The sequence below is a fragment of the Trichomycterus rosablanca genome, chromosome 11 (genome assembly GCF_030014385.1).
Source record: "Trichomycterus rosablanca isolate fTriRos1 chromosome 11, fTriRos1.hap1, whole genome shotgun sequence".
NCBI classification, from domain to species: domain Eukaryota; kingdom Metazoa; phylum Chordata; class Actinopteri; order Siluriformes; family Trichomycteridae; genus Trichomycterus; species Trichomycterus rosablanca.
Genome location: NC_085998.1, coordinates 11,926,855 through 11,943,080, shown reverse-complemented (window position 1 = coordinate 11,943,080; position 16,226 = coordinate 11,926,855). Strand labels below are relative to the sequence as shown.

Genomic DNA, 16,226 nt, shown 5'->3' with positions numbered 1-16,226 from the left:
GCATAGCTAAAATTGGTTCCGCCTCTTGTTGCCGGAAATCACCAGTTCTAATTAAAAATGAATGATGGTGGCTGACTCTGCCCACTTCGCATCACTATCTTCACTTCGCTTCCTGTTGCTGGAAATCACCAGCTCAAACTGAAAATGAATGATAGTCATGTCTCTGCCCACTGTGCATCGCCATGTTCGCTCCGCCTCCTGTTGCCGGAAATCCAACTGTTGCCGGAGAGCTGGTCATTCGTCTTGTCGCATCTCTGTTGGTCTGATTGAAGGGTAACTAATTTTAAACACCTGTCAACAATGCGTGTGGCAAAAACACCTTAGGATGAGTGTCCACATACTTTTGGTCATAGTGTATCAGCAAGAGATCAGCTCTATATTAATGTATTATGTAAATATCATTGTTTTTCCACCAGTGTGCTAAGGAAAAGCTTCCTATATAATAATATATATACATATACATACAAATAGACAGGGTGATGTGAAGCACACAAAACGTACTCCAGCTGCAAACTCCAGCCGCTGTCCCTGGTAACAATACCAAGCTGACATCTCTAATCACTTCATCTGTAGATTTACCCAATTTGCGCTCATCTGCCAACCTTGACATTTCCCATCCTCCTCTCGTCGATAATAAATGTCTGAATATATTTGCTTTCTAGTGATGTGCCGGCTGGAGGACTTATCATTCATCCCAGGTTATCCACGCAAGCCCAGCTCTTCAAAGTCTTCTTTAAAGAGTCAAATAAGCCGCCCCAAATGCCGGGCATGAAAGAGGCAAACATATCCACCTGAGGATGAGACGGTATCTTCGGTTCCCTTTTTCTTGCCTGCGTGCCTTTCCTTCTCCGTCCCACATGTCCTCTGCAGCCCGGTCACGTCTGACTGAAAGCAATTTCAGGGGGGGCAGACCTGATGCTAATAGCATGCCAGCTGCTTTATGGCAGGAGACAAAAGTAGAGAGCACTTTCTTCTTCTCAATCTGGACGTGGAGCCTGATTGAGCTTCTTTTTCTATAAGGGCTCCATTAAAGGAAGGAGAACCGAACTGGCTTTCTGTCCAGGGCTTGAAATTAACACCCACCCACCTGCCAAATACTGGTAAGCCGCATTACTACACAAGAAGTGTTTATTTATCGGGTCTGGAGGTCAGAACATGTCATATTATCAACTTTAATATGCTGTTTTCCACACACTGGCTATGTTTACATGCAAAAAATGTTAATTTGATACTAAAATTGCCCCTTGGTATGAGTGTGTGTGTGTGTGTGTGTGTGTGTGTTAGACTTCTAAAGGTAATATATTAGAATCTATTTATGATGAGCAGTTGGAGCTCAGTGGTTAAGGGTACTGGAGTAGTAATTTGAATACAGTAATTCAAGCCCCACTGGTGCCAAGCTGGCACTGTTGGTCCCCTGAGCAAGACCCTTAACCCTCAATTGCTTAAATTGTATTCAGTCATAACTGTAAGCACTGTCGCCTCACAGCAAGAAGGTCCTGGGTTTGATTTCCAGAGTCTGTGTGGAGTTTGCATGTTCTCCCAGTGTCCATGTGGGTTTCTTCCAGGTGTTCCAGTTTCCTCACACAGGCCAAGACATGCAGTCAGGTTAATTGGAGCTACTAAAATTGCCCCTTGGTAAAAATGTTCGTGTGAATGTGTCTTTGCCCTGTGATGGACAGGCAACCTGTACGGGGTCCATTTTATCAGCGCCACTTACCATATAGAAGCACTTTGTAGTTCTACAATTACTGACTGTAGTCCATCTGTTTCTCTACATACTTTTTTAGCCTGCTTTCACCCTGTTCTTCAATGGTCAGGACCACCACAGAGCAGGTATTATTTAGGTGGTGGATCATTCTCAGCACTGCAGTGACAATGACATGGTGGTGGTGTGTTAGTGTGTGTTGGGCTGGTATGAGTGGATCAGACACAGAGGTCCACTCACTGTCCACTCTATTAGGCACTCCTACCTAGTTAGTCCACCTTGTAAGTATCGTTTCAATTATAGATAAAGAATGATAAAATAAATGATAATTTATTATTTTTCTTATTGTAGCAAAACTATTTATGTACTTTCTCATTTCCCCCCAATCTAGTTGTATTTATTTACCCAGTTGTATTTCCTCTACTGCTGCGGACTCTTACCCTGACCGAGGAGAGCCGTACCCAACACGTGCACTGATTTCCTTTATTCCTTGACCAGCCAGTAGAAACCGCAATCGCAGCAGTAACCATAAATCCCTTTGGCCCGCCCACCCTGAGACCTAACCAATCACATCTGTGTAAGCGCCTGGCTGGCTGATAACAGAGCTGAGATTAGAATTCGAGCTGGAGATCTCAGCAGTGGTGAACTAGCACCCAAACCATCCTTTTATAATGAGATTAATATTTAATGAATTACACAACAACATTATGCAAAGATTGCACAGCTGGTAGACACATCTGCTCGAGTTTCCATCGTCACTCTTTGTGTCACTGGAATGGGCACAACTAACGACTGCTGTTACATGGGTCCTGAAAGAATGGATTTGATTCATGTCTGAGAGGAGTTTTGCACGTTCTTCTAATGTCCTTGAGGTTTTCTCCTATTTCTGTCAGACCTAAAGAACTGGCTGCTTTAAACTGCCTGAGTGTGTGAGTAAGCATTACCCTGGCAGCCTGGTCAGCGTCTAACTGCCTTGTGCCCATGGTTTGTGTGGCCCTGGATCTACAGCGCAGCGACCCTGACCAGAATGAATAGGTTGATAAAAGTGATGACATTATTATGTTTGTATAAGTGTAGAGTAATAATATCCAATGATGGGCATCCTGCTAACAACCCTGACTGACAATTAAACTGGGTTTGCTCACCCCCGCAGTCCAGTTAATGCCTCAGGTCATTTGGTAGGTTGCTGAGGGAGGCAGACGGGCCAGCGTTAACCCCCCTGCAGGAGGTCGTGCTGCTGGAAACCGGAAATTGCTTGCAGGTGTGTTAGATGAAGGCAGGCAGATGTGTTTGGGGACTCTGGCGGTGCAAAAGTGGCTCTCCGATTGTGAGGGCTCATTTACTCACAACGCTATAAAGCTGAGTGGAGCAATTAGAGGCTCTGAGAGAAGAAGAGAACCTCTCTCGTTCAGCGGCCCTCGGTGTGAAAAAAACGCCCAAATAAGCCCCCACCGGCTGGTCATAAAATGGGCGCGAGACGATTAGCTAATAGAAATCTACCGAAAAGACCAGGGCGGGTTTAAAGCACCGTTATGGTACCATCACGTTTAGTGCTTTATTTGAATGCTTATGTGTATCTGGAGGACTGACTGTTCATCAGAATTGCTACAGTGTATCACATAAGTGAGTACACCCCTCACATTTCTGCAAATATTTTATTATATCTTTTCATGGGACAACACTATAGAAATAAAACTTGGATATAACTTAGAGTAGTCAGTGTACAACTTGTATAGCAGTGTAGATTTACTGTCTTCTGAAAATAACTCAACACACAGCCATTAATGTCTAAATGGCTGGCAACATAAGTGAGTACACCCCACAGTGAACATGTCCAAATTGTGCCCAAAGTGTCAATATTTTGTGTGACCACCATTATTATCCAGCACTGCCTTAACCCTCCTGGGCATGGAATTCACCAGAGCTGCACAGGTTGCTACTGGAATCCTCTTCCACTCCTCCATGATGACATCACGGAGCTGGTGGATGTTAGACACCTTGAACTCCTCCACCTTCCACTTGAGGATGCGCCACAGGTGCTCAATTGGGTTTAGTCCATCACCTTTACCTTCAGCTTCCTCAGCAAGGCAGTTGTCATCTTGGAGGTTGTGTTTGGGGTCGTTATCCTGTTGGAAAACTGCCATGAGGCCCAGTTTTCAAAGGGAGGGGATCATGCTCTGTTTCAGAATGTCACAGTACATGTTGGAATTCATGTTTCCCTCAATGAACTGCAGCTCCCCAGTGCCAGCAACACTCATGCAGCCCAAGACCATGATGCTACCACCACCATGCTTGACTGTAGGCAAGATACAGTTGTCTTGGTACTTCTCACCAGGGCGCCGCCACACATGCTGGACACCATCTGAGCCAAACAAGTTTATCTTGGTCTCGTCAGACCACAGGGCATTCCAGTAATCCATGTTCTTGGATTGCTTGTCTTCAGCAAACTGTTTGCGGGCTTTCTTGTGCGTCAGCTTCCTTCTGGGATGACGACCATGCAGACCGAGTTGATGCAGTGTGCGGCGTATGGTCTGAGCACTGACAGGCTGACCTCCCACGTCTTCAACCTCTGCAGCAATGCTGGCAGCACTCATGTGTCTATTTTTTAAAGCCAACCTCTGGATATGACGCCGAACACGTGGACTCAACTTCTTTGGTCGACCCTGGCGAAGCCTGTTCCGAGTGGAACCTGTCCTGGAAAACCGCTGTATGACCTTGGCCACCATGCTGTAGCTCAGTTTCAGGGTGTTAGCAATCTTCTTATAGCCCAGGCCATCTTTGTGGAGAGCAACAATTCTATTTCTCACATCCTCAGAGAGTTCTTTGCCATGAGGTGCCATGTTGAATATCCAGTGGCCAGTATGAGAGAATTGTACCCAAAACACCAAATTTAACAGCCCTGCTCCCCATTTACACCTGGGACCTTGACACATGACACCAGGAAGGGACAACGACACATTTGGGCACAATTTGGACATGTTCACTGTGGGGTGTACTCACTTATGTTGCCAGCTATTTAGACATTAATGGCTGTGTGTTGAGTTATTTTCAGAAGACAGTAAATCTACACTGCTATACAAGCTGTACACTGACTACTCTAAGTTATATCCAAGTTTCATTTCTATAGTGTTGTCCCATGAAAAGATATAATGAAATATTTGCAGAAATGTGAGGGGTGTACTCACTTTTGTGATACACTGTATATTGCTCACGTGCTGTAGTAGTGACAGATGTTCAGGTGCAAGGCAAATAAATAAATCATTTCATTTTCATGTTTTACCACTGCTTCACCCTGGTCAGGATCGCAGAGGGTCACTGGACACAATGCAGTAACACACACCTGATTACAGGACACCAATACATCACTAAGATTCAGACGTAGCCACTCACGTCTGTGTGAACATGTCCGTCCGGCCTAAGGATTCGAACCCTATAATTTGTACCACCCAAGCACAATAAACTGATTTATAAATGCCCAGAATCCACCAGGTTCTTCTACCCTGTAAATAATCCTAAACAAGACCATACGTACCATAGTGCAGTCTGATTTCTGCCAAGTGTCGTGTTGCCATCTAGTGGTAAAATCAAGCTATTACAGTTAAAATCTGCCCTATTTGCTGTAAGAAGAAAACACATTTATTCATTTTTATGTTTTAATAATCCAACAAATAATGTTTAATGTTCGCCTATTACAAAAAAAGCAATATTTAATAAAAGTTCCTCATTTTGTTCAAAGTCCTCCAGCAAAGATAAGCTCCAGTGCTGCCTGCAGATCTCCGTCTGTAGCCTGGAGAGCCCGTAATGCCAGCTCCTCATCCCTGATGCCCATATCTCTCAGCTGCTGCATCTGTGTCTGCCAGCGACCCTACACAACAGGAGGAAAGAAAACCAGGCATGACATCATGTTTTACACTTTTGGTTACATTCATGACAGGAACAGTAGTTACTCATTACACAAGATTCATCACTGCTTAAGTTTATATCAAACACAGTCATGGACAATTTTGTATCTCCAATTTTGTACCTCACTTGCACGTCTGTGGGAGGAAACCAGAGCACCCGGAGGAAACCCACGCAGACACAGGGAGAACATGCAAACTCCACACAGAAAGGACCCGGACCGCCCCACCTGGGGATAGAACACCGCACCTTCTTGCTGTGAGGCGACAGTGCTACCTACTTAGCCACCGTGCCGCCCGTGTAAAGCAAGTAGAATATTTAACCAGTGAGTCTATTAAAATATGACTTATGAACAAATTAGCAAGCATAGATCAAACATGGATCCTACAAGCTTATCACACTCTCCATGGCAGATCCTCTCAAGCTCTGTCATATCGGTTGGCAAACATCTGTGAACTGCCCACTTCAGGTCTCCTGACGTGTTCGATAGGATTTAAATCTGAGCACTGTCTGGACCACTCAAGGACAATTAGAAGCTTGCTCCAAAGCCACTGCAGGGTCATTTGGGTTGTTGAATGGAACGTCATTGCAGTCTGAGTCATTAAGCACTCTGGACAATGTTTTCTTTAAGGATGTTCCTGTATTTGGCTGCATTTATTTATCCTCTCAGGTCTTACCAAACTCTCTCATAGCACCCAGTTTTGGGAGACCTTTAGACCCTGCTGTATATTTTGCTGATACAGATACTGCTCCCGAGTGCAAGTACTGGTGCCAAATAGAGATGCCATTGATTCGAAATATCATTTAAATTCATTCTCAACAGCTGATGGTTGGATCTGAACTGAGAGTGGAGCTACAGATCGCTGAGTTAAGCCTCACCCTAAATGCACATACACCGCATTCTTCCAGAGAAGTTTTCTATGCATTTATATTATTACAATCATCAATAACGGAACTACTGGGCATTAAAATCCCAACCAGACGCTGTTTAGTGCCAGTAATCTCACAGCTGGACTACTGCAACTCCCTCCTCGCAGGTGCTCCCATGTCCACTATTAAACTCACGCCTACAAAGCCAAAAATGGACCAGCCCCAAGCTACCTTAGTGAACTCATAAAACCATGGTCTGTACCATGCAACCTCTGAGCCACTAGTCTCGCTCGACTTGATCCTCCACCCAGGACTTGGGGAAGACGAGCATCTAGGCTTGCACCCAAGTGGTGGAACGAACTGTCTTCAAAAGACGATTAAAAACCCACCACTTTACTAAGCACTTAAGCTGAGAACTAATGCTCTTTTTTATTTCTTGTTTATTACAAAAACTTGGTTTAAGCAGATTTGTATCCTTGGACTGCTGTCTACTTAAACCAGAGTAGGGAAATGTTTACTGTGGAAGCACTTCTGCAAGTCGCTCTGGATAAGAGCATCTGCTAAATGTTAAAAATGTAAATAAGGCTGCATGTGTGGATCATGTCTCAGAAGAACGTTAGAACTCTGAAGAGCTATAAAATACTGCTATATAAAGACCTGTTTATACGAAGCTCTGTGATGTGTTTTATACTGAAATGGAATACTGCAATGGGATGCTGTAAGCTTGTCGATTATTAGTTCACCATCGTCTGTTGACGGTGAGTTATCAGGTAAATTAAATGTACAAAATTTGCATCCCTAGTACCAATACACATACAGCATGGGTACAAAAACACTACATTAGGCGCTGGCCATTTGTAAACTAAAGGGTAAAGAATATGCACAGCACCGAGGTGTAAAGGTGTTATGTACACAGATCTCAGCTGGAGTGTGTTAGCATGCATTGTGTGTGTGTGTGTTACCTGCAGAGAGCTGACACCGGTGGCCTGTAGAGCCTGCTGCAGCGCCCGACTGAACACAGTGCTAGAGACGGGAGTCCCAGCTGCCACAGAAGAGCTGCCAGAGGACATGTCCTACAGAGACAGAAAAAACATGTGAGATTTGGTAAGAGCTCCCCTTGTGGAAAAAGTTATTGCCCCCTTAATCTAGTAACTGGTTGTATGTGTATCAGTTATGACTGCAATTTCTAGGCTGTTTGCTCCTGCTGAGCAAAACATTCCAGTTACGGATACTGTAGGTGGGTGTATGGTGTTTTAAATCTTACTTGGCTGGGTGTAACTGCACTGCTGTCTGGAGTGTTAGCCAGTGCTAGGGCTGTAGCTAGCTCGCTCTGAGTGATGGGCCGAGGCCCTGTAGCTCCACCGCTGCTCAGATTCATCGGCCTCGGCCTCAATGATCCTGCACGATTTTCCTACAGCAAGATACAGTACATCAGAATGAATAATTTCAGACAGAATCATTTCAGACACTCATTTCAGTAACAATTTCTACACTGCTTGAGTTTACAAATCACCAAAACTGAGACTTCAGTTGGTCTGGATGCATTGCATGCGATTAGAATTACGTTTAAAACTTGAATTAACCATCTTATCATGATCTTGTGACCTGTTGTACATGCTGCACATGATTTTGCTATGGCGTTTCTATTTTCTATTTTTACTTTTTGGTTAAATACACATTTCCTAACCTGGTCTACATACCTGATTTGTCACAGGTTTACACTGGATGCCTGACGTACCCCTACTTATTTTATCTGGGCTTGGGACTGGCACAAACAGCACACTGAAAAACCATCCCCCACACCCTGCCACCTCGGAAATTACCAATCACCTCTGCAAAGAATGGCACAGCTGAGATTTAAAGCCCAGTTCTCAGCAGTAGGGGGCTAGCATGATTTACCACTGAGCCACCCAAGCACCCGTCCTAAACGTGTTGTCAGTTATAATAATTAGTGATTGTATTTGCTTTCTTTAGCTATACAGTGTACATGTCATTATTAATAATATCAAATACTGATAAGATTTATTTGGACTTTAATTAAATTAGGATGTGTAGACCTTTCTGCACTGTACATTATGCTAACGCAAGTTTTCCATACCAAATAAATCACTTCATTAGACTTAAACTAATATGAAATATGAAGTGTTAACAACTGATGACTTACAGATTGGAAATCGTCATCATCATCAGACATGCCTTCAAACATAAATCCTCCTATCACAGACAAGAATAAGGAAATGTTAAAACCGTAGACAAAAATGCATGACCGCAAACAGCACTGTAAATAAAATACACTGCAGAAGCTTCACTCTGAGTAGAAACTTACCTGGCATTTCAGATACATTACGGGAAGTGCTGGCATTGGATTGGCCTGGCAAGGCACTCGTCACAGAGTGAAGGATCAGGATGATGGCATTCACCAACGATGGATGAGACTGGATCAAGCTGTAAGTCAGCAGAGATGTTGAGGGTTTTTTATTGATTTTGCATTACATTATAGGCACAAATGGGTAATCTGTGGGTGGTTAGTCATTTACAACAAACCATGTAATGCATCAATGAGGAACAGCACTGCAGTTAGTTCATAGTTTACATTTGGGAGGGTTCTAGGATTCTGTTTATTTAAAGTCTAAGATATTTTATATCCTTGCCCTGCTCTATTCCTTTCCCTATTCCTTGGACTTTATGGCTTGGTTTTTGTCCTGACAATGCAGTATAAATTGTGGGCCTTTATAAACCCGGGTGTTAATTTCCAAACTATGTCCACTCAATAGAATTTGCAACAGGTGAACACCAATCAAGTTCCTGATACATGTCATAGATAATTTGAGTGAACAGGCTGCACCTGACCACAGTTCTGAGTCCCACAGCAAAGGGTCACTCCACCTTGAAATCAAAGCCAGGACCTTCTCACTGTGGGGTGACAGTGCTACCGACCGAGCCACCATGCTACCCCATTTCAAAAAATGCATATTTTTACTTCGCCATTCTGGGTGAGTACAAATCTATGGGTGAAAATGGCAAAACGTGAATCCATGTTCAACTACAGTGTTCCATTGAGAACTCACACGTCAAGCAGATTGGGGTCTGTGAACTGCACAAATAGATCCTTGTCTTGAAGTACACCTGGTAAACCAAATAAGAAAACAAGCAGTTTGTTTGCATTTCAAAACCAAAAAAATGAGAGAGAAGCCAAAGAATGAAAGTGACTGAGTTACCCAGTGCTACAGGGTCTGATCTGAGTCCAGGTGAGGCAACTATGATCTGATCCAAAGATTCTTTATTGCTTAGCAGCTTAAATACCTGTAATTAAAGGGGGAAAACGTATTTAAACACCCTATTTCAAAACCAGAGGCATTAATACAGAGTTGGCCCCACCTATTGTTTATCAGTGCGCTCTCAGTGCCGGTCCCAAGCCTGGATAAAAATAAGGTGGGTTGCATCAGAAAGGTCATCCTGTGTTAAAACGGTGCCTCATCAGGTATGCAGATTAGAATGATCCGCTGTGAATAAATGAAAACATGACTCCACCTGGCTGCTCCCATTAGATGGTGCCACAGCGGGTAATTCATTCGCATATTTGATTTAGCATGGTTTTATGCCAGATGCCCTTTCTGACTTAACCCACCTATTTAACCACTTGGAACAAGCACTAAGGGTGCACTTACATGTTAATGCATGTAGGAGACCAACGGCTAGACACGACACATGTACATGTTAAGTGGTTTGGCTTTGCTGACTACAGACTACGTGCATCATGTATATTTAATCATGCAGCCTACTTACTGTGTCTCTGTAGGCAGCATTGGAGTGCATAGCAGCCTGAAGTAGTCTGAACTCTCGAGCAGCAGCACTTTTGTTCACTGGCTCTGTGTGTATGTGCATGAGAGAGAGAGAGAGAGAGAGAGAGAGAGAGAGAGAGAGAGAGAGAGAGAGAGATTAAAACAAAAGACCTATAATGCTTTATTAACTGCTACAAAGTAAAAAAGCAGCACATGACGCCACGTTCTAAAGAGATACAAATAAAGATGCAAAACAAAGCCGCTGAAATCTACTAGTCTGGAAAAGGTTACAAAGCCTTTGCCAAAGCTCTTGAGCTCCAGCAAACCACAGTGAGAGTCATTATCCACAAATGGAGAAAACCTGGCACAGTAGTGAACCTTCCCTGGAGTGGCTGAAAGAAGGGGTCAATGAATTATCCATTATTAGCTATGTTGACCTTGTACTGATAATGATTTGAGATTGTATCAGGTATATCTACCACATATGGGCAGTTTGTGGGCATTTACATTGTATTATTAGTCAACCTAAAAAGAACAAGCAATATACACCGATGAGGCATAACATTATGACCACTACCATTATGTCCTTGTTTCTGTACTCACTGTCCATTTCATCAGCTCCACTTACCATATATAAGCACTTTGTAGTTCTACAATTACTGACTGTAGTCCATCAGTTTCTCTACATACTTTTTAGCCTGCTTTCACCCTGTTCTTCAATGGTCAGGACCCCCAGAGGACCACCACAGAGCAGGTATTATTTGGGTGGTGGATGATTCTCAGCACTGTAGTGACACTGACATGGTGGTGGTGTGTTAGTGTGTGTTGTGCTGGTATGAGTGGATAAGACAGCAGTGCTGATGGAGTTTTTAAACACCTCACTGTCACTGATGGACTGAGAATAGTCCACCAACCAAAATATCCAGCCAACAGCGTCCTGTGGGCAGCGTCCTGTGACCACTGACGAAGGTCTAGAATATGACCAACTCAAACAGCAGCAATAGATGAGCGATCGTCTCTGACTTTACATCTACAAGGTGGACCAACTAGGTAGGAGTGTCTAATAGAGTGGACAGTGAGTGGACACGGTATTTAAAAACTCCAGCAGCGCTGCTGTGTCTGATCCACTCATACCAGCACAACACACACTAACACACCACCACCATGTCAGTGTCACTGCAGTGCTGAGAATGATCCACCACCTAAATAATACCTGCTCTGTGGTGGTCCTGTGGGGGTCCTGACCATTGAAGAACAGGGTGAAAGCAGGCTAACAAAGTATGTAGAGAAATAGTTGGACTACAGTCAGTAATTGTAGAACTATAAAGTGCTTCTATATGGTAAGTGGAGCTGATAAAATGGACAGTGAGTGTAGAAACAAGGAGGTGGTTTTAATGTTATGGCTGATCAGTGTAAATAAAGTATTACAGGCTATATATAACAAACACACAATTCCACTGCTGTTATCAGCATGTGGTACCAAATTAATGTTTAACTTAATCTAGACCTGGCCAGGCATCCACACAAACACAAATGTCTGTCTTTGAGAAATAGAATTTTTACTGGGTCTCTTCCAGCATGATATAACTGGTCCAGGCACCTGAGCGAGTAGGGAGAGGGGGAGGTTGTCACATGGAGCTTAGCGGGACTCTCAGTACACAATACGCCACTGTATGGGAACCCAACACTAGCAGGTGATAAGAACACACACAGATTGGACAGAAAGTGTGTGATAATCTACTGTCCTTGATCATATGGGGGGTTGTGCAAGCGGCAGTGAATTCACAATCAGGAACTGGGAAAGGGGAAATTCAACAGCCTCCACAGCACTTGACAAACTGGTGCTCGCTTACATAATCAAAGTGAAGAAATGGATAAATGGAAATAAACTTGCCTGGTTTGACCTCAGGTTCTGGCCAGACTTTCTTTAAGATGTGTAACGTAGATCCAGACCTGATCCCATAGGAATCCAACGTCAGGTCGTCTTTCAGTTTACACCCGCAGTGAACTAAATCTGAAAGAAACAAACATGGAACTACTTTCCTTTTCTTAATTTAGTCATATCCTAGTCCCACTGCACTCATAACCATGGCTGCTTCTTTTTCCAGGACACCACTGTCTGCAGAGAGTCCTCCAAGGCCCTCTAATTCTAGCTGTCACTTTTCCCAGCCCCATAAGCAAACAACAACAGTCACTGTTGCAGTGGCAAGAGAATGACTATGATTCTGGCTTTCCCTCCCTTAGACTGAGCTAACTGGGTCTGTTGATAGCTGAGCAGATTGGGAAGACCACCGGCAGTCAAAGTGCCAGATTGGTGAAGCAGAACCAAACTGCAGTCATGTATGGTAAGGACTTTATGACTGAAATGAGTCAATAAAATCTTCTTAATTAAATTATTTCTTGGATTTGCTGAATAAACAAGTCTATAAATATTATGGTTTTGCTGGCCCTTTGTTACAAAATTCTCAGCGAAATACACTCCTGTCGGACACCATTAATTGCCACAATAAACACTTTCCAACAACAACATTACAAACCTATGAGCTCTGGATCTGGCAGTGAATCTGGTAGCTGAGCTGAGACCAGCTCCTTTATGGTGGCCACTATGTAGCTTCCAGGTTCAACATCCTCTGGAAAAGGCAGCACTGACTTCGGCATGTTGCGCAGCTTCAGGGATAAATGCCAAGCAGGATTTGCCATGTTCCTAATAAAGGGACAAAACGTTCTCAAGTTAGTATTGTACAGTTGAGTGATTTTGATGCAGATATAATACATATCAAATTTACCAGCATTTACATTTAGCATAGAAGGAATGAGCAGAATAACAGAAACACTAAGGTCACACTTTGGCTTCAGAACAACTTAGACCTTAAATGGTTTAAGGTTGGGTGTTAACACAAATACATGGTCTGCAACAATGCTTAGGTAGGTAGTACGTGTCAAAGTAACAACATTGCCCAAAGCATCACACTGCCTCCGCCGGCTTGCCTTCTTCCCATAGTGCATCCTGGTGCCATGTGTTCCCCAGGTACGCGACGCACGACGCATCATACCAGGCCACCTTCCTGCATTGCTTTCATTGCAGTCGTCTAGCCATCACAATTTGGCCCTTATCAAACTCGCTCAAATCCTTACGCTCGCCCATTTTTCCTGCTTTTAACACATCAACTTTGAGGATAAAATGTTCACTTGCTGCCTAATACTGTATATCCCACCCACTAACAGGTGCCGTGATGAAGAGATAATCAGTGTTATTCACTTCACCTGTCAGTGGTCATAATGTTATGCCTAGTCGGTGTATATCAGCTATAATCTAAATTGTTTCTTTTAGATTGTTATTGTTGTTGTTATATGCCATACTGTCAGATGCCCAACTTGCACATTTTCCCCTGTACATCTTATTTATATTCTTATATCACCCACCCCGGTACATGAACTTTATTTATACTGTTTAATTGTGTATACTGTGTATTGTATATATGCACATTGTATATTTGCTACACCTTATTACATTATTTGTATTAATCTTTATTCCTTTTCTCATTTTGTTCAAACTACTGGAGGCATCTATCTATCTATCTATCTATCTATCTATCTATCTATCTATCTATCTATCTATCTATCTATCTATCTATCTATCGAGGATTAAAAAAAGGCACAGCTTTACTTCACAGTCTGCACTCCAGACCTTCTTATGATTACATGATGAATGAATAATGCTGACGTTCAGTCACATCAAACTTTACCTGTGATATTGAGTTAAATGTTGCTAAAATGTTTAAGAGTTGATTGCTGATCACCAGGACAAAATCATCTGCCATGACCTCCTCAATCACCAGATTTATACATAGTTAAACTTTAATGAGAAGGTCTAAAAAATATCTGTGCCTAAGTAAATAGGGTTACTATGGAACAGTGGTCTATTTGTCAAGTTTGGAAAGAAAGCCCAAGCTCTCCTTATGCTTGGAAAAAAATTTGTCCAGATGATCAAATGGAATTTAAACAGCGGTGTCCAAGTTTTGGAAGACTTATATAAATAGGGGTATGTTGACTGCACCCATTAAAAACTTTTAAAAAGTTTAATGAACTATGGAATTAACACGGTTAATATGGTTCTCCAAAATTTTATATTACACTTTTTGGGCACAATGCCGTAGTCATCAGCTGTAGCAAATAATAGTCACTAACAGATAATTAGGGGGAGACACAAAACCTGCAGACCCCCGCAAACTACATCAAAGACCACCAAATTACCCTGGACCCAGCTTACGAACCATTAGCCTAAACAATGTAGCAATGGTTTGCTGAGAAGTGATATCATTACTAATATTTACCTCAAATGATTAATTATTACCAAACAACACACCAATAAAAAAATATTATTTATATTCAATAAAATAAAAACACGAAATTCTTACTTACATAAATGATGTTCGATTTTAAACAGTTTTTAATAATTAGCACTAGCTAAGCGATGATCCAGCACCAGTGTAAACACACGCTTCTTCTGCAGTGCTACAGCAGGAAAGCTGCACTACTGCCACCTGCTGGCCAGATGCGAAACACTGTAAGGACTTGTTGATGCATGCTCAATAATCCAGGTACACAAATCCACAAAGTTGAACTTTGTGGACTTTAAGGACTTGGCTGGTTCAGCTGCTTAATCCCGGTCAGGGACGCGTTGGGCGCAAGGCAGGAACACGCCCAATACAGCAAGCCTATCCGACGTGTGCATCTCACACCCACGTGTTGGTATTTTACATTTACATTTTCAGCATTTAGCAGACGCTTTTATCCAAAGCGACTTACACAATGAGCTAAACACGATGAGCAATTGAGGGTTGCTCAGGGACCCAACAGTGGCAACTTGGTGGTGGCGGGGTTTGAACCGGCAACTTTCTGTTTACTAGTCCAATACCTTAACCACTGAGCTATCACTGGCTCATTTTCTTGGGCGAAGGTGCCAGGAGGAAATTAAATATAAACATAGAGAGAACATACAAAACTACTAACAACCTGGGGTGCCCAAGTTTAAAATAATTAGGGCTATGTTGACTGCACCCATTCAAAAGGCAAGGCAAGACAAGTTTATTTGTATAGCACCTTTCATACACATTGGCAATTCAGAGTGCTTTACATAAGGAAAAAAAATTAATTAAAAGCATTAAAACATTCCTGAGATCTAGAACCTCAGAAAGACTTCTTGCAAAGATTTAGTTACAATTAAGAAAAACTAAAAGAAAATATAGTAAAATATACCCTACAATTTAGGGAATATGAAATTAAAACAAGAGAGATAAGCAATTAAAAACATGAAAACTAAAAGAAAATATAGTAAAATAGAATATGAAATTAAAACAAGACTAAAAGAAATATAGTAAAATGAGGGTAATAGCAAAAATTTCGAACTCAATCATAGGCACAAGAAAAAAGAAAAGTTTTTAACCTGGATTTAAACATTTCTACATTTAAGGAACATCTAATATCTCCTGGCAGTCTGTTCCAGTTATATGCAGCCCAACACCTAAATGCTGCTTCACCATGTTTAGTTTGGACTCTGGGCTCAACTAGCTGACCTGAGTCCATGGATCTAAGAGATCTACTGGGTTTATATTCTCTAAACATTTCTGAGATGTATTCTGGGCCGAACCCATTCAGTGATTTATAGATCAGCAGCAGCACTTTAAATTCTATTCTGTAACTAACCGGAAGCCAGTGTAGAGATTTTAGAACTGGAGTGATGTGCTCAGTTCTCTTCATCTTAGTTCAAACTCTAGCAGCAGCGTTCTGAATGAGCTGTAACTGTTTAATGGTCTTTTTGGGAAGTCCAGTTAAGAGACCATTTCAGTAGTCCACCCTACTGGAGATAAAAGCATGGATGAGCTTCTCTAGGTCTTGTTGGCACACTAGACCCTTGATTTTGGCTATATTTCTAAGATGGTAGAAGGCTGTTTTGGTGATGGTTTTAA

At 42.4% G+C, this 16,226-nt stretch overlaps 1 protein-coding gene across 1 annotated transcript; it reads right to left on the bottom strand.

Moving 5' to 3' along the window:
- Nucleotides 1-5,340: 5,340 nt before the first annotated feature.
- Nucleotides 5,341-14,769, bottom strand: ubl7b (ubiquitin-like 7b (bone marrow stromal cell-derived)). The gene is made up of 11 exons (XM_063004448.1): nucleotides 14,680-14,769; nucleotides 12,795-12,961; nucleotides 12,152-12,271; nucleotides 10,262-10,344; nucleotides 9,694-9,778; nucleotides 9,544-9,601; nucleotides 8,802-8,920; nucleotides 8,640-8,689; nucleotides 7,740-7,886; nucleotides 7,438-7,548; nucleotides 5,341-5,570 (listed from the first exon to the last, which is right to left on the bottom strand). Coding segments are annotated over exons 1-11 (1,077 nt in total). The 5' UTR covers nucleotides 14,682-14,769; the 3' UTR covers nucleotides 5,341-5,435.
- Nucleotides 14,770-16,226: the final 1,457 nt, after the last annotated feature.

Bases quoted from the DNA above. Each gene is read 5' to 3' on its own strand.
- ubl7b (XM_063004448.1), bottom strand. The intron at 10,345-12,151 runs GCAAGTTTATTT...ACATACACACAG, and splicing joins AGAACCTGAGGTCAAACCAG to AGCCAGTGAACAAAAGTGCT. The intron at 7,887-8,639 runs GTAAGTCATCAG...ATCTTGCTGTAG, and splicing joins ATGATGACGATTTCCAATCT to GAAAATCGTGCAGGATCATT.